Source organism: Enoplosus armatus, chromosome 22 (genome assembly GCF_043641665.1).
Source record: "Enoplosus armatus isolate fEnoArm2 chromosome 22, fEnoArm2.hap1, whole genome shotgun sequence".
Lineage (NCBI taxonomy): Eukaryota > Metazoa > Chordata > Actinopteri > Centrarchiformes > Enoplosidae > Enoplosus > Enoplosus armatus.
Genome location: NC_092201.1, coordinates 1,086,862 through 1,105,628, shown reverse-complemented (window position 1 = coordinate 1,105,628; position 18,767 = coordinate 1,086,862). Strand labels below are relative to the sequence as shown.

General features: G+C 43.2%; 1 protein-coding gene across 1 annotated transcript; it reads right to left on the bottom strand.

Moving 5' to 3' along the window:
• Window positions 1-1,917: 1,917 nt before the first annotated feature.
• On the bottom strand, window positions 1,918-3,408 carry kcna1b (potassium voltage-gated channel, shaker-related subfamily, member 1b). The gene has a single exon (XM_070928685.1). The coding sequence runs from the start codon at window positions 3,406-3,408 to the stop codon at window positions 1,918-1,920; it is 1,491 nt and encodes a 496-aa protein (XP_070784786.1).
• Window positions 3,409-18,767: the final 15,359 nt, after the last annotated feature.

The following is an 18,767-nucleotide window of genomic DNA, read 5'->3' as shown; positions in this document are numbered from 1 at the left end:
TTGTTAAATACTACTGCTTTCCTTCTTGAAACTTGTTTTAAAAGTCAAATGCAAGAAAAAAAAACGGGGTCACAAATCACATAAAATGATCTCATGCACTCCATCATCAAAGATCAAAGCTTTAAATAAATGAAAAAGGAGGATGTAATTTCTGAAATGTCATTTTTTCAAAGAGATCGTTGGATGTGTCTCTTCTGATTTTTTTTTTCTTGTTTTTGTTTTTTTGTTTTTTCAGCAGATTTGTCCCCTCCGGCAGTTAGCTCCGTCATGCACCGTTTCCTGTCGTTAGCTTGACAATAATGAGGAGGATCATCATCATCATCATCCTCCAGCTCCCGAGGTCCCTCCACAACTGCAAGCAATTTAATACTGTAGTCATGCATTGAGTATACATAGCTATACCATAGCTAATTAGGCCATAATGCTTTAGTATTTTGACATGCCATGATCTTCGAAAAAGAAGTGTTCCTGTTCCCTTAATGCTTCAACATTCAACACTTAAATGTTTTAAAATAACTTAAATCATAATAAATAGCCAGTGCACTTTTGGTGAAAACAAATGAGAGAGAAAACTGCGATTCCAGGAGGAGAAGATGAAGGTCAAAGAAGAAAAAAAAGTCAAAATAAAAATGAGGTAACGTCTTGTGCATGCCAATATAAGAGAGAAGAGAGTCTCCACATGCTTTTATATAAAGGAGTGTTGCATGGCATCATACAGGGAACCTCCAGCCGACCTGTAGCAGCAGCAGCAGCAGCAGCAGCAGTGCAGATAATCCTCCACAAGGCTCGGCACACTTCCTGTTTGTTTCTGATAAGGTGCCTGAAAAACATCGATCAACATCTGACCTTGAGTTTTCCAAAATGTCCCTGGATATGCCGCAGAGAACACGCCCGAACTTCCACTGTAATCCACTCAAAATGTGTTTCTCCGTTCAAGTCGTCCTCTGCAGAGTTCTTCAAATCTCAGTTGGGCTCTGTTGTTTTGTTTTTTTCTTCTATCCTGAAAGTTGAGTCTATTGCACAAAGTCTGGAAGGTGTCCAGGAGAGTTTTTGATAAATTCTTCTGTCAAATTCGTCTATCGTGCCCTCAAATTGCAGATTATTCTCTCACACTCTCTATTTAGTAAGTTTGTTCTCTCAGGTCATTCCATCTTTTGAATTAATATATTCAACTCTCAAACTTTTCTATTTGCAACTGCCTTTTATTAAATTAAATTTGGGACTATTTATTAATATCTTGCACTGTACTGTATTTTTTATTCTCTTGTTTAATCTGTATTATTGAGTTTTAGCATATTTCTGCTTTGCGTTATTTGAAAAAGTGAAGATGGTAACACTATCAAAGGGGCACTCCATCAATTTATTATTGCACTTCTAGGAAGTTTGAGAACTTGCAAGAGACATTTTTAAAAAGAAGATTGTGCAACAGAGACCAAAATATCCTGACTTTTGTCTCTAGTTGGTGGCAAACTTCAAAAACGTCTTCCTGCCTGGTAAACACCTCCGGTTTTTAAAGATAACCCTAATGACATCACTCAGGTTATTCTGTCATACTTGAAGAAAGACGTTATTTACCAGCAGACTAATCTTTATGTGTAAAATTGGTGGAGTTCTCCTTTAATTTGAGGGACTACAGTTAGTAATTCAATGATGCAAAGATCTAAAATTAGTGAATCATTTATCAAAAATGTTCCCGACACCTGCTGATCTTTGAACTATTGCCAAACAACTCTGTCATCGTGTCTTCATGAAATAAGTGAGCCTCTACCTTTTAGAAAAGTACCATGTGTGCCTTAAACTCTTTAAGTGTTCCTACATGTTTGAATGAATCAATGCAAAAGAAGAATAAAATGCACCAATGGAGATAAAGCATCCAGATATTTCTACAATATTTACACTGGTGCGTTGGACGCCGCCTCACACGTCGGTGAGCAGCTTCCCCTTGTTCACACAGTTCTGGCTGGGAGCCGTGCAGTTGGCAGTCCTAAGGTTTGCTTCCCTAAAGTTATCGATGCTGTTGTTCATGTCCTCGTCTATCTCCATGTACTCCGACTTGCTGACCACCGAGGAGCTGCGGCGGCTCGAGTTGGTGTCCGATGCCAAGTTCTGGTTGCTGACGTTGAGCAGCTGGGCCTGCTCCTCGCCCTCCGTCTCCCGGTGGTAGAAGTAGTTGAAATTGGACACGATGACGGGCACCGGGAGCGCGATGGTCAACACTCCAGCGATGGCGCACAGCGAGCCCACGATCTTCCCTCCGATGGTCACGGGGTACATGTCCCCGTAGCCGACGGTCGTCATGGACACCACGGCCCACCAGAAAGCATCCGGGATACTGGTGAAGAACGACTCCTTCTCCTCGGCCTCCGCGAAGTAGACGGCGCTGGAGAACAAAATCACGCCGATGAAGAGGAAGAAAATGAGCAAGCCCAGCTCCCGCATGCTGGCCTTTAGAGTTTGCCCCAAAATCTGGAGCCCCTTTGAATGTCGGGACAGTTTAAAGATCCTGAACACCCTCACCAGCCGGATGACCCTGAGAATAGCCAGAGATGTGGCCTGTTCCCCTCCTCCCTTCCCCTCCTTGTTGTCTTGGTCGTCAGCCAGCTCTGTTCCAAGTGTGATGAAGTACGGGATTATAGCCACAATATCAATAGAGTTCATCATGTTTTTAAAGAATGCCGCCTTGCTAGGACAAGCAAAAAACCGGACTATCAACTCAAAGGAAAACCAGATGATGCAGAGCGTCTCCACCACAAAGAAAGGGTCTGTGAGAACATTTGGTTTGTAGTAGACGGTGATGTTCCCAATTATCTGCATCCTCTGACTGGGATCCTCCTTCAGCTCTGGTAATGTCTCCAAACAAAATATGACTATTGAAATAAGAATAACCATCACTGAGACGATGGCGATCCCCCGGGCGGGCCCCGAGCTCTCCGGATGCTCAAAGAGGAGCCAGATCTGCCGCTGGAACTCCTTCTCCGGCAGGGGCCGCTCCTCTTCCCGGATAAATCCCTCGTCCTCGCGAAACTTCTCCATGGCCTCTACGCCAAGTTCGTAAAACTTTATCTCCTCTGAGAACATATCCAGCGGCACGTTGACCGGTCTTCTTAGCCTTCCCCCGGACTGGTAATAATACAAGATGGCGTCGAAACTCGGGCGATTCCGGTCAAAGAAATACTCGTTTCGTAAGGGGTCAAAGTAGCGCATCCTCTTTTTGGGGTTCCCGAGTAGAGTTTCCGGGAACTGGGCGAGAGTCTTCAGCTGGGTCTCGAAGCGCAGCCCCGAGATGTTAATGACCACCCGCTCGCAGCAGTCGTGGTCGTCGTGGTCGTCGTCGGGCGGGTAGGGGTCCTGCGGGTGTCCCGGCAGGGTGGAGGTCTCGTCCATGTTCTCTGTGGACACCACAGTCATCCTTCCTGGCGGGCGGAGGACAGGGAGAGGTAACGGCGTGAAGGTGAGGAGGAGCAGGTCGGTGCGAAGAAGCCTCTACTGAGGCCGGGAGCTGTGCAGAGCCTCCCTCTCCATCATCATCACCATCATCATCATCATCATCATCTCCGAGCTGAACATCTTCGTTCTCTCAGCAACGCTTCATCCGTCACCTGCAAGAGGGTGAAACAAACTGCATCTAGTCTCACAAAGCACACAGATCTCCGTTCACACCCGTTCCGTCTTCTCACGGCCGAACAGCGAGAGGAAAAACATCATGCAGTACGTACAGTAGCCTGCGCTGCATTTGCTGTATTTTTACCGCATACATCAGTATTCAAGTTTGCAGTCCTGCTGCGCTTCCTCTCTGCGCACATCAGGACACACAGTTTCTGCTCATACATCAACTATCGTCCAGTCAGATGCAGATTTTACACATTCAAATGAACAAATGAATCTCCTCTGAATCTGAAGGCTTCTCTAAAAGAGGAATGATCAGTAGAAATGTACCTGAGCTGAGGTGGAGAGCAGCAGATGGAAGGGATGTCCTCACCCTGCGAACCTTTCCCAACCTGGCTTTAATGCTGATATGGTTTCACAGTATCTCTGAAAAATGAATCGACTATGTTGTCTTGGTTAACATCCGTATCCTCTCGGTGTAGGTTTTCAGCGTCGATCGGCGCAGCCCGCAGGAGGAGGAGGAGGAGGAGGAGGAGGAGGCTTCAGACGGCTTTGAACCGCAGCTCAGCAGCAAAAATCCTGACTGACAATTTATTAAAATCATGCTGGAAATAAAAGAGGCGGAGGACGGAGACGGGTGGAGAGACGGACGTTAGAAATAAAGCTGCATGGAGCTCCCAGTCTGATGGGAGCACTGGGAGGACTGGACACTGCAGCATCAGCAGAAAGCGGCTCCTGGGTTTTTTTGGGGTTTTTTTTTTTGCTGCGGTAAAAAAAAAAAAAAAAAAGGAAAAAAACAACGCGGAGGCTTTAAAGGAAAACCGGAGGATCCCGCACTACAGGCGCGAGACAGAGGACGTGTCGCCGGTCATTCAGAAGCATATTGCAGGATTTCATGTAGAGAGGAGAAGGGAGTGGAGGAGGGAGGGGTTAGGAGAGAGTGAGTGAGTGAGGGGAGTGTGAGAGAGAGAGAGGGGGGGGGGGGGGGGTTCGACGCAATGCAGACAGACTGTAAAACACAGTTGGCACTACAGTACGAGGATCTGCAAAACCAGCTCCGGACCCAAACCGCCGCTCGGGACTGAGCCGCACGACTTCTCCTGCAGGTTTCCCTGTTAGACATAAGATGGAGGACTTTCACACGTTATGTAAGCCTGTAGTTCTGCTGCTGGTGTCAGACACACGCTCAGCTCCCAGTTTCAGGTCTGACTGGAGGAATCTGAGCAGGAGAGCAGGAAGCGGCTCAAACGCTTCCCCATAATTGGCTGCTGAGCTGTTTGCGACAGTCAGGCCTGCATGTTGGTGTAAATACCCCGGTGTTGCTATGGTAACAGGGAGAAACCAGCAGAGTGATTTACATATATATATATATATATATATATATATATATATTGTTTTTGTCCTGTGTGAAACTACACGGCAGCACGAGTCTGATCGGCTTCAGTCTGGAAACTGATCACTATCAGCTGATATTCATTGATCTGGTGTGGGAAAAAACAAAACAGGATTTCATCATTCTGACTGTGTCAGAGAAGACAAGAGTCCAAACTACGACGTTTTAATTAGAAATGAAGAGTAAATCTCAGTAACTCTAAATGTCTAAATGAGATATATTTACTAAGTTTGAAGCTTAAGATACTCAACAACGATTCTGCCAAGATATTTGTGTTTATGTCAAATAAATGAATGAACCTGATGAATGATTTGGCCCTCAATTATATTTTAAAAGAAGAAGACGCTCCAACCTTCATTAAGCTACACATGCTGATAACTGAGATAAGGAAGGAGGATTTAGTTAGACAGAAATAAGAACTCGCTCGTCGAGGCCGGAGTTGCTTTGAGGCTTAATTTGACTTCATCTGGGCGTTTGAGACTCAGCTTGAATTGACTGGAGCCTGGAAGTTCTCTCACCTCTGCTGTCAGGAAGGTCACATGAGTGGGTCGAGTGTAAGCCGGCGGATATGAGTCTGAAAAAGAGTTCTGCTTCTATGTGCAGTGGATTTATCAATTGTCTTAATAATTCAGTCAAACCTCAGATATGAAAACGTCTTTAATATAATTTACAGTTTGGATTATTTTAAAGGAGAAGGCTGCTGTTAATCTACATTTTCCTTATCATCAATAAATCCCATGAAAAGACCCAAACTAGCCAGACAGTCCGTCTCTCAGTCCTGTCTCACCTCCTGTCTCACTTCCTGTCTGTGGCTCTCAGCTCTCAGCTCATTGGTTCCTGCTGAGGACGTCAATCTTTCAAAACTCCTCACAAATATATAGTCTTGTGTTTGAAAAGGCTCGGCCATCTCAAGTGAGCTTCACTTCACAATAAATTGTGGTCACATGACCTGACTGCAGGAGCCACATGAGACGTCTGAAGTCCAGCACCATGGACAGCTCCGCGTCTTCAAACGTCCCTGAACTTTCTTCTTTTTCTCTTTATTTGGACATTTGTCATCCTCGTGCTGCTTTTATCATGATGCTGACACGGTGTGTGTGTCGTACACAGTCTCTCCAGCAGATTGATGGCAGAGACTGTTGGAGGCAGCGGGAGTGGAGGCCCGGCAGACGGACCCAGCAGTGGGCAGGAAGGTGGGTGATCAGCTGGCTGCAGAACTGGAACCAGTCCCAGTTACACTGAATGGAGAAACATCCAGAACAGGGGCATTAAGAGCATTAAATGCAGCTTGTTGGAATCATTGCTGTGAGAAAGCAACCTAATAAGTATATTATGTCTTTTAAATGACCATGTTAATTATGTCCTTGCATCTTATGAAAGCTGATTAAACTCTTTAAGACTCTCCTCTGTGCCTGACAGGCACGACGCAGGGCAAAATGTGTCTAAATCCTTATTGTGAGCGTACAGATTGAAAATATCAAATATGCAAGATATTATCAAACACAAGAGCAAGTCTGTGGTGGACTGTGTGTCCTTGACTGTGAGAGTCTGGTGTGGATGAAGGTTTCTCTGTGAGGGACTGAACTATGTTGGTAGTTACAGTGTGAGTTCGTCACTGGAAGCGTCTGACAGCTGGATGACTTTCTGCACGGCTGCTGGGAACAAACGTCGGCTACACGTCCTGGTGAATCCCTGAAAACTAAATTCAGTTTGAAAACGTGCCGGTGGTAGAAAATCCTCTCCGGATGATGAACGTACAAATCCAGTTCAGTCATGACCCCCTCTGTTTCGTGGGCTTTTAAAACATGTGGGTTTATGGTACACAACTGCATCCTGGTATATAAGCTGCCACACGTTCGGCCCTGAGGTCTAAATCAAACACATCCTGCATTGGAAAAAGAAAAGAGGGCTTTGTGTTCGGTCATGCATGTGCAGCCAATCTGCACACATGGCAAAGACTTATGATGAGCCTCAATCCATATGTTATTATAACCTTTGACCCCTGAGATTTAATGGGCAGGATTATAATCCGGTTTGTGAGAATGCACATAAATCTGGTTCAGAAACAAGTGAAGTCACAGGGTGAAGACGTGATCCTGGTTGCTTAAAACCAGGAGCAGATTTTACACATGAAGGTCGGTTTACTAGTCATAGTTTACTAGTCATAGTTAACTAGTCATAGTTTACTAGTCACAGTTTATTAGTCACAGTTTACTAGTCACAGTTTATTAGTCACAGTTTACTGGTCACAGTTTACTAGTTACAGTTTATTAGTCACAGTTTATTAGTCACAGTTTACTAGTCACAGTTTACTAGTCACAGTTTATTAGTCACAGTTTACTGGTCACAGTTTACTAGTCACAGTTTATTAGTCACAGTTTACTAGTTACAGTTTACTAGTCACAGTTTACTAGTCACAGTTTACTGGTCACAGTTTATTAGTCACAGTTTATTAGTCACAGTTTACTAGTCACAGTTTACTAGTCACAGTTTATTAGTCACAGTTTACTGGTCACAGTTTACTAGTTACAGTTTACTAGTTACAGTTTACTAGTCACAGTTTACTAGTCACAGTTTACTGGTCACAGTTTACTAGTTACAGTTTATTAGTCACAGTTTATTAGTCACAGTTTACTAGTCACAGTTTACTAGTCACAGTTTACTGGTCACAGTTTACTAGTTACAGTTTATTAGTCACAGTTTACTAGTTACAGTTTACTAGTCACAGTTTACTAGTCACAGTTTACTAGTCACAGTTTATTAGTCACAGTTTACTAGTCACAGTTTACTAGTCACAGTTTACTAGTTACAGTTTATTAGTCACAGTTTATTAGTCACAGTTTACTAGTCACAGTTTACTAGTTACAGTTTATTAGTCACAGTTTACTAGTCACAGTTTACTGGTCACAGTTTACTAGTCACAGTTTATTAGTCACAGTTTACTGGTCACAGTTTATTGGTCACAGTTTACTAGTCATAGTTTACTAGTCACAGTTTACTGGTCACAGTTTACTAGTCACAGTTTACTGGTCACAGTTTACTAGTTACAGTTTACTAGTCATAGTTTACTAGTCATAGTTAACTAGTCACAGTTTACTAGTCACAGTTTATTAGTCACAGTTTACTGGTCACAGTTTACTAGTTACAGTTTATTAGTCACAGTTTATTAGTCACAGTTTACTAGTCACAGTTTACTAGTCACAGTTTATTAGTCACAGTTTACTGGTCACAGTTTACTAGTTACAGTTTATTAGTCACAGTTTATTAGTCACAGTTTACTGGTCACAGTTTACTAGTTACAGTTTATTAGTCACAGTTTACTAGTTACAGTTTACTAGTCACAGTTTACTAGTCACAGTTTACTGGTCACAGTTTACTAGTTACAGTTTATTAGTCACAGTTTATTAGTCACAGTTTACTAGTCACAGTTTACTGGTCACAGTTTACTAGTTACAGTTTATTAGTCACAGTTTACTAGTTACAGTTTACTAGTCACAGTTTACTAGTCACAGTTTATTAGTCACAGTTTACTAGTCACAGTTTACTAGTCACAGTTTACTAGTTACAGTTTATTAGTCACAGTTTACTGGTCACAGTTTACTAGTTACAGTTTATTAGTCACAGTTTACTAGTCACAGTTTACTGGTCACAGTTTACTAGTCACAGTTTATTAGTCACAGTTTACTAGTCACAGTTTACTGGTCACAGTTTACTGGTCACAGTTTACTAGTCATAGTTTACTAGTCACAGTTTACTGGTCACAGTTTACTGGTCACAGTTTACTAGTCACAGTTTATTAGTCACAGTTTACTAGTCACAGTTTACTGGTCACAGTTTATTGGTCACAGTTTACTAGTCACAGTTTACTGGTCACAGTTTACTGGTCACAGTTTATTGGTCACAGTTTACTAGTCATAGTTTACTAGTCATAGTTTACTAGTCACAGTTTACTAGTCATAGTTTACTGGTCACAGTTTACTGGTCACAGTTTATTGGTCACAGTTTACTAGTCATAGTTTACTAGTCACAGTTTACTGGTCATAGTTTACTGGTCATAGTTTACTAGTCACAGTTTACTGGTCACAGTTTATTGGTCACAGTTTACTAGTCATAGTTTACTAGTCATAGTTAGTACAAGTCAGTCTGTGAAAACAAGAAAGTTAAGAAACGTGGAGACGAATTCATTACAGGAAGTTGGTCTTACAAAGTGGTGGGGGTGAGGGGATTTAAAGATGTGGGTGTTTACCGGACAGCGAGGATCCAGTGTGTTTGGAGTTTAACAGTCATGTGAACCTCTGCTGCACAGATTGCCCAAGATGTACATTTTTCTTTTCCAACTATTGCTACGTACCGTCCTTAACTTATACTATTATATATTGAGCCCGATGTATTTGGTATTTTGGGACTAGAATCTGAAATACAGTTGAGTGGGTGTCAACAACGCTCAGCCAACACTAACTGACTGGCACATCGGACTCTAAAAGTTTAACACACCTGAAACACCTTCAAGAGACTCTTAAGGTCAAATACTGAGAGATACTTCACAGTCTAACAAGGTAAAAGTACTGTTGCCATGGTAACAATCTCCCTACCCGTTTTGGTTGATCAAATCATATTTCAAACCAAACCATTACTTTTATGTGTTTTCATAGTGAGGTTTATTGAAACTGTCCGATAAACCAATCAGAGGCAGATTTATAGTCAATGGTAATAAAAATACTTTTATGTGGAAACCAAAGGTCAAATTCAACAGTGAGCTAATTCACAAACATGCCTTCAGAGTCCAGAGGCATTCATGCAGCTGTCCACACACTCTGTTGTGAAGCATGAAAACATGTGAAAACTTGATGAGGAGGAGAACAACTGAGACGCCGCCGTCTTCCCACAGAAGAGAACGTGAACAGTGAAATAGCTCACACACTGCTGAACACACATATTCACATATTCACACACTGACACGAGTGCACAGATGCACCTCTGATGACTTCATCCCTTTGGCGTCCTCGCTGCTGCCTGCACTGTGTTTTATCTCATGTTAGATGATACTTCAGGCTGCTGCGGCACAAAGGAGAGGCTGCTGCTGCTGCTGCTGCTGCTGCTGCTATAACCGGCCGAGTGTCACATTACAGCTGCTTCACCAACGCTGAAACTGAAGAAGGAAGACATAGCAGCGCCTAAAATCCCTTCTCAAAGCAAGTGGAAAGTTTAATGTGCACTTGAACTCTTAGCCCTCGCCTCCATCTGCTGCTCAGCCAATCAGCAGCTCATGTTTGCGGTCGCTAAGCTCCTGTAGGCCCCAGTATCCTCTACTGGGAAGCAGAGATTGGTACGGATAGGCGAGGATTAGTTTCTTAATTTACACTCCAAACGCCAGAGTATTATTTTGAAAGCAACCTTGTTAGTCAACCACTGACAGACTGAATAACCTTCTCACAGAGCTGCTGTAACTTTGCTTTTTGGAGGCCAGTGAACTTTTCATCACAGATGTAGTTCACATAACCAAATCAGTCTCTATTCATGTTCCCAGAGGATGAATCTTAACGTCCATCGCCACCATGAGCTTTCACTTATCTTGTAAAACATCTCAACATCAAGTAGATGGACTGTGATGAGATGTGGTTCAGACCTTCATGGTCCCCTCAGGATGAACTGTAGTAACTCTGGTGATCCTCTGACTCTTCATCTAGCGCCACCATCAGGTCAACATGTTCATGTGTCCAACACTTCGGTTTATACTGATGACGTTCATCAGCCTCAGCTGGACTCTGTGTTTACTGCTGATTAGCTGATGTTAGCATGCTAACACGCTAAACTGAGATGGTGAACATGGTGAACATTATGCCTGCTTAGCATCAGTGTGTTAGCTTTGTTATTGTGAGCATGTTAGCATGCTGATGTTAGCATTCAGCTCAAAGCACCGCTGTGCCTCAGTACAGCGTCACAGAGCTGCTAGCAGGTTGGACTGTTATCTTCAGACCCATGAAGCCCTCACTCGTCTTTAGGCCACTGCTGAGTGTAAGTGGCCGGGCTCTGTACTCTCGTGTACTCTGTTCTTCATGCGACAAGCAGCAGCAGAGAGGAGGAAGAGGAGGAGGAGGAGGAGGAAGAGGAGGAGGAGGGATGCCTCTGCCTCATGCAGGCCGACGCTGCATCCCCCGTGGCAACACACAGTCCTGTCATCTCCTGCCTCGTGCTCGTGCCCGAATCAGGGGCAACATACTCATTAAGCCTTCCTCTCTTCCACGGGGCTCTCCCCCCCCCCCCCTTTACTCCCTCCACAGCCATCATCTCGGCCTACATCCCTCTTATCTCCTCACTCTCGGCTCAGTGTACCTCACCATGAAAACCTCAAGAGACAGAGAGCGAGGAAGGTGGAGATGGATGTTCTGGATGTAAATGTGCTGCTTAAGAACAAAATGCTAAAGCTAGCTCAGGAGAATTCAAACAAGGTCATCACGCAAATATCACAGCCTGTGAAGTTATATCAGTCCAACGGTTTTATGAAATCTGAAGGATGGTTTTTAGAATATGATGATGATTTGAAAGAAAAAAGATATTTTTGCAGACTTCTTAAATTCATCTAATTTATTCTACATCTTAAAGGTTTCATGTAAAACGAGGCAGCACTTATATTTGACTTGTTTCCCAAATAACAACAGCTTGTCCAAACGGGATTCCTGCTGACCTTTTCAAAAGTTTCAGAAGTCATGATTAGTTACTGAACTGGTTTACGTCCAGGGTCTCTCAGGATGTCAGATACTGTATATTCCAGGGGGGGGGGGGGGGGTGTTGGATTGGAGCAAACTACAGTAGAGGTGATTAAATGAGAGAGAAATAGTATTTGCTAACCCCTGATTCATGTAAAATTGAAATATGTTCACACATGGATGGGTGAGCGGTGGGAGGAGGGTGTTTACAGCAGCAGCTGCAGCAAGGACTTATGAATGTACCAACCGACCCCCCCCCCCCATTCATAAACACACGGGATGCTTATATAATGCCTATGCAGATCCCCCCTCTTTCTCCAGAGTTATTTATAAGCCCAGTAGCATGCAGGGAAAAAGAGCGTGGCCAATTCATGCCGTGCCCTTCAAGACCAACACATGGCCCTTGGGGGCTGCCGGGCCCCGACTTCAGGGAGCTATTATTAGAGTCACGTCATGAGAGAGCCAGCGAGGAGAGAGGGAGGCAAAGTGACAGATGGGGGAGGGGGAAAAGATAACGGACACGGAGCACAGCGGTACTGCTGATGATGGAGGGAATGTAAAGGAAAGGCTGGGAAGGTACTGACGTCAGGAGGTCCACGTTGAACCACAAGCAGCAGGAAAAAAGACTGAGCGGGACAGTTTGGACCAATCAGTGAGCTCCTGTGTCAGTGTTTTATTTTGAAAATCTGTCTCATTGAGAGTCCAATCAGTTTGTATCATTTCAACATGAATCTTTCTGAGAGCCAAATTATTTCATCCATTCTCAACCATTAGCTTGCAAGCTAACACAACACATTGGCTACTCGCTCTTCACTCCAGGTTTTTCTGCGTATTTTCTTGTGAAACATGACGAACAGCAGTCACAGACGGAAACACAGACGTTTCTCACTAAATATATGAAAATAACTAAAGCCAAAGCCGACAATGTTTCACATCCTGACACTTTTACAGGAAGCAGGACTCTAGGCAACAATAAGAAAGGGGAAAATAGCGTGCTGGAGATTTGAGGCAATTTGTGAAATTTGTGTTCAGTTTTCATTAGGATGAAACAAAGACATCATAAAATAAAAACTACGTCTGGGTGATACCACATTGACTGTCCTCTGGCTTCATCTTAATGCAGCAACGTGTCCAAAAGATGACGGACGAGGCAGAGAGGAGGAACGCCGTGAGCCGAAGTGGAGTTGTGCTTCTTGTCCATGTCCAATTATTTTTTCATATCAGGACGCCTTAAAGCTCATAAATAACTTGCTCTTAATTACACATTCGCAGGAGGATGTGGGTTTCCTCCACGTGTGCTGTGGCCCTGCTGGTGCATTGCTTCTGTTCTGCTGTGATCTCAACAACACAAACCTCCTTCAGTTCCATGTTTACTTCTGTTTAAGTTGTGCAAACTCACACGAGCTCAATCAATGACATTTTAGAGTCAGTCGGGGATTATTTTGCAGGGGGATTTACATAAAAACATTAATAATTTAGATCTGACTGACAACGATCGCGTGTCAGCTGTTTAATATCTGAGAGGAGTGTAGATAAGCAGTCTTCAGTGTAAATAAAGAAACATCAGCTGACCACATCAATGTCCAAATGGCAGCTTCATCATCATAACATTGACCTGAATGGGACATGTTGTCAATGAGCTGATCAATAGGAAGACTTGAGATGGCAGCGAGTCAGAGAGCAGAGTGACACATTGACGCCAGAGGAGATTGTGAGGGAGGCGAGCAGGATGAAGGAGAGTCGTGCTGGCAGGTTTGACAACTGATCAGTGTCTTCAGATAACTGCAGACGCCAGAGGAGGAAGGGCAGGGAAAAGGTACATCAATAAAAAACACAGATCATTATTTGCTTTATATAAACAATTGACGTGAAATTGGCTGTGGAGATTCATGGTCGCCAGAGGACGAATGTGTTTGTTTTACCCCCTGACGTTTTCTCAAGGACAGCCATGAGGTTAAAACTACCAGAAATATCAGAATCTAATGGACTCAGAGCACAAGGCTGTGGCTGTTTCCAGGAAGTAGGACAAACCAGTGCAGACCAGAAGAGACCGAACTGTAAAAAGACCCAGAAGAAAAGATTCATCCATTCATGTTGTTCCAGTTCTGCTCTGGAGTTACACTAAACACTGAACCAGTCAGTCGCTGGAGGAACACGTGACGGGAGCGATTCTCAGAAACATTTCACAGTCGTTCGCGTTGTGCTTTCAGATTCGGGAACATGGCGACCACCACATGTGAAAAGAGCTTCACCAGCCTGAAACTGCAGGAAGCCTCCAGTGAACAGACTGTAAGCAAAGTGAGTAAAAAGCTCTGCTGCATGAATAAATAATGTTGGTACAGAGTCATACAGCAGGAGGACGGACAGAGTTTCCCTGTTCGACGCAGGATGAATAACAGTGAGGTCACGTCTTCGTGGGACGCTGCAGAGACGAGGACCAGCACGAGGAACACAGCCTCTTCTGAAATGTATTCTTGTTTAATTGTGTGTATATATGAGAGACTATAATATATAATATAAATTAAAGAAGAGAACATGAGGCAGAAATGCATGAAAACCCTCCAGGGGTTTGATCAGAGCAGCACAATGTATTATTAAAACATATACATGTTCTGTACACAATTAGGACTTTATACATTTAATACATGATGAGATCTGAGTTTCATTCTTGACCCTGTGATCATATTAGAAGTGTTTAGTACATGTAGAACAAACCTTCAACAATTAATATTTAAACTGCGCTGAAGGTGCTGCGTTCACTTACTGTGACAACGTTTTTAAACTGAACTGAATGAAATGATTCGAATCAGATGCGATTCATAATTTACACCTCCAGAACACATCTGGCAGAAAACATCTAAATAATTTACTTGCTTTTTCCAGAGCTTTCAGCCAATGGACTTTCGTCAAGTGTCATCACGTTACCAGCATGCCAGTCCAGTCTGGGTATTCCTCCTTAAAAACCCATCAGAGAACATCTCGTCATCAGTTGTGAGGCGAGAGCACAGCAGCGTTTAATGAGGCGCTGGCAGCGGTCCTCCTGAAAACATGGCTGCTGTGCTCATGGCTCTTTGGGATGTTTAAACGGGTCGCTGACCACCACACAGCTGGAGGACAGGCAGCATTCATGCCATCATTAGTTCCTACAGGTAGATGCTACATGCATAAAAATAATACAGTAAATATATGTGATCTGTCCTCTCCAGAGTCTCATAGGAAAATGCATCACTTTAAACTCTGTGTGCAGAGAGAGGTCCAGGACGTGTTTAGTTTAGCTTAGCTAGCTTCAACCACATCTCACCATCTTGGGCTGCATCTCTGCATGAAAGGTTATCACTATTATAATTATTATTACTACTTCTCAGTATTATTTGTACTGTATTCATGCATATGGAGCTCAAGACTCCTGTTTTTGTTCCGTTAATCCTGCTTTTGTCTGTGCATCTCATGTGACAATAAAGATGTAAATGTTAAAACCAAAAGCAACCTTCAGGGAATCCCTGCATGCAGCATGCAACATGGCTTTTGAGTGTGTGTGTGTGTGTGTGTGTGTGTGTGTGTGTGTGTGTGAGCTATTTTTAGAAAGCTCCTCTTTCTTTGAGGGGATTCTGGAGTCTATTTTTGCTGAGGGTCCTGGTAGTCTGCACCATTTAACATCCAGAGGGGGGGTTCGGGGGGGTTAGTGGTGCACGCTAAATGAGAAAATGCAGCAGTTTACCCGTCAGAGCGTGACAGCTTATGCAATTAAGCCAGTGTAGGATATTAGCTAATACTGCTGTCTGTGTATGTGTGCATGGATGCTCACTATAGGCTGACATGTACTATGTTGAATTTTCTTGCCTCCCTGTGGCTCTTTACACTGATGGTACGACCCAAAAAATTATAAAAATAAAAAGAAATCCCCACACTTCCTGTTAAGAGAGGAGTCGACCTTGCTTTGCCCCTCAGCCTGCAGAAAAAAACAGATCTGTTCCTGACAAACAACTAAATGTTGTAGAAGAAAAAGCAAAGATAACCTGCTGGTGTGACAGTAACATCAGGGTTTATTAATTTGTTTAGATTCTAACTTAACTGTAGGATTATATGAGTATTTTTAACATTCATAAATGTGAAATCAGATTTAAATTAAAAAAAACTTAATTAATTTCCATTAATTTTCCATGAATTGTGAAATTTGCCTACATACAAGATATAGTAGAGTATAAAGTTTCCAATAATAACTACACTTGTTTCCCTCAAATCAGTACCAAATTACATGATTCTTTCCGGGGGAATTCCTAGGAATAGTTTAGGAAATGACATTCCTGGAAAATAAAGCGTTAACAAAATGGTATTTTAGTACTCTTCAAATCAGGAATTGTTTCGGGTTTTTTCGATGAAAACATAAACTCTGCATGGTAGTCAGGTCAAACTGATGCTCTGCTTTTCAATAATCTGGATGTTTGTCTGGGAAATGAGTATAAATAAAAAAAGTAAAGCGTCTTTAATACAGAAGGAATGCTGTGTTTGACTGTGCTCTTCTTCTGCGAGGACTTCCTGTTTCCCAGGTCAGTCGACGAAATGCTTCCTCTGAGGCAAAAGAGAGCAAAGGCGCCCTGGTGAACGGGGTGATCACAGGGCAATGAGACTGACGTGAGTGATGACTCTAGCTGTGGCCCAGATTAATGACTCGTGGCCACTAGCCATCTTCAAATGGACGGGAGTGTCCTTGGATTACTGGCTAATCCCAGTTGAGATTTGAGAGATGAGAGAACTTTGTGGGCATGATAAAACGCCCAGTAATGGCTGTGTGTGAAGCACAGATTAGTCGTCTAACAACCTCTCTTACATGGACGTATCGCACAGAGCCTTTGGTTAACTCTTCACTGTGAGGCCCTCAGCTGATCCTGACTAAACTAAACCCATTATTTGTTGACTCCTTAACCTTTAGTCTAGCTGGTCCAGAGCCAAGTATCTCAAAAGACTACTGACCAGTTTTTAATAATAAGTGCAGTTCAATATGTAATACTAAAGGCCACCTTCAAATATGACATGATTGTAGCGTGAACCTCCAGCTAGTTTTATTACAACATTTATCAAATAGATCAATCGTAGCTCCCTCTGCATATAATGGGGCCCTCAGCATCACACTACAATATTAAAATGTATTCAAAAATATATTGAAGCTAATATTAGACACTTGGACACCAATTTAAAAATAATCTGCACCTAAATTATAGCTACTGAACTGCAGAATATTCCAGCACAAACACTTCCACCTTAAAGGACAACACCATGCGCTTCCACCTTAATAACCACGGCTCCGAGCCCCTCACAGAGCACGGTTCAGTGAGCTGCCCTCAGCACTGATTCATGCAGGTCATGAGGAGGACAGTCACATACTGTACACATGAACACACTGACTCCTCCTGTTAGCGCTCACCTCCTCTCATGGGAGAAGTGAAACCACCTCGGACCGATCAATTATTAATGTGGAGCGGAGCACAAAGCAAAGTGATCTCGTCTGTCAGCTGCCCGTTCAGTCGGTTAGACGGCCACCGATCAAATGTTGCTGCAGTCAAGAAGTTATGCTAATGAGGACGAGCAATCCTTATCCTTATAAGAATAGTTTGACACTCTGGGAAATAAGCTTATTCCCTCTCTGGTGGATCAATACCACTCACATCTGTCCAGTAAATATAAGGCTACAGCCAGCAGCTGGTTAGCTTAGCTTAGCATAAAGACTAAACCGATAACCTGGCAAAATCCACCGACCAGCACCTCTACAGAGCACTGATCAATAGTTTGTTTAATTAATCTGTACAGAAACCAGGGAGCCACTCCTAGCAGAAAAAACAGTCCGACCACCTGTAAAGCAGCGAAATGGGGAATGTTTCCCCATTTCCAGTCTTTATGCTAAGCTAAGCTAACGGGCTGCTGGCTGTGTCCTTATATTTAAAGGACAGATATGACTAACTGTGTCTAACTCTCCCCGAGAGAGCAAATACGTTTTAATCAAAATGTCAAACTAATCGTTCAAGTATTAAGTAAAAAGCACTCGAGCTCCTGACTCAACTTCAAGTCATGTGACACTTCTGGTAGGCGGTACCTAAGTGGCATGGACCAGTGCAATGACAGAACATGAGTGGCATTGTGGGTAATGTAGGCGCCAGGTCGGTATAAAAAAGACTATCGCTTGTCCTGCTGCATCGATTTTGATCCTTTTTTATTTTTCAGCTGCTCAGCTTGAGTTAGACACTGATGCAGGATCAGTGGAGTCCTCCGAGTGTGTCGCCCAGCAGGCACAATAATAATGACAATAAGTCGACCAGTTGATCTGTTATATAAGAACGAGATTTCAGATATTAGATTCCTTTGCAGGTGGTTGGACTCACCTTTAGGGACAGAAGTCAAACCATCACTCATTCATGTCAAAAGAAGACAGTTGAGGTGGTTTGAAGATGTCTTGAAGAGGTTTTTTTTCAGGTCTTGGACAGATGATGGAGAGATTTTATATCCCATCTGGCCTAAGTCCCTCAGGGACCCCCCCACCCCAGGAAGAGCTGGAGGATGTAGCTTGGAGAGGGACGTCTTGGCTACATAACTTAGCCTGCTGCCACCGTGACCTGGACCTGCAAGCGGCAGTAAATGAATGAATGAATGGTTGTTTGTAACAATTCAGACTGCTGATTCAGCAGTCAGAGCACTAATGGTGTGGCTTTTCCATTTGCAGTCTGACTCCCCCAGAGCAGCTTCCTCGTGTAATGGATCTGTTCCTGCAGCTCAGAGTCATGACTTTTGAATGAGGCTCAGACTATCTGCTGGATCGACATGACTCCGCAAACACCAGTCCAGAAGTCACAGATACGATGTCAAACAGCTGATCCACAATATAACATCACAAAGACAATAAAAAAGGCAGTAAAACTACAATCTTCACCTGAAGGAGTGATGTGTATGTAATGAAATACTCCTGTAATACTGACTGCATGTGACCCTGAACAGAACAACCGGACCTGAACCATGAATTAAAAAAGGGGGCATGTTGTAAATACAGTTGAGCACAGTTCATTTATTTATTA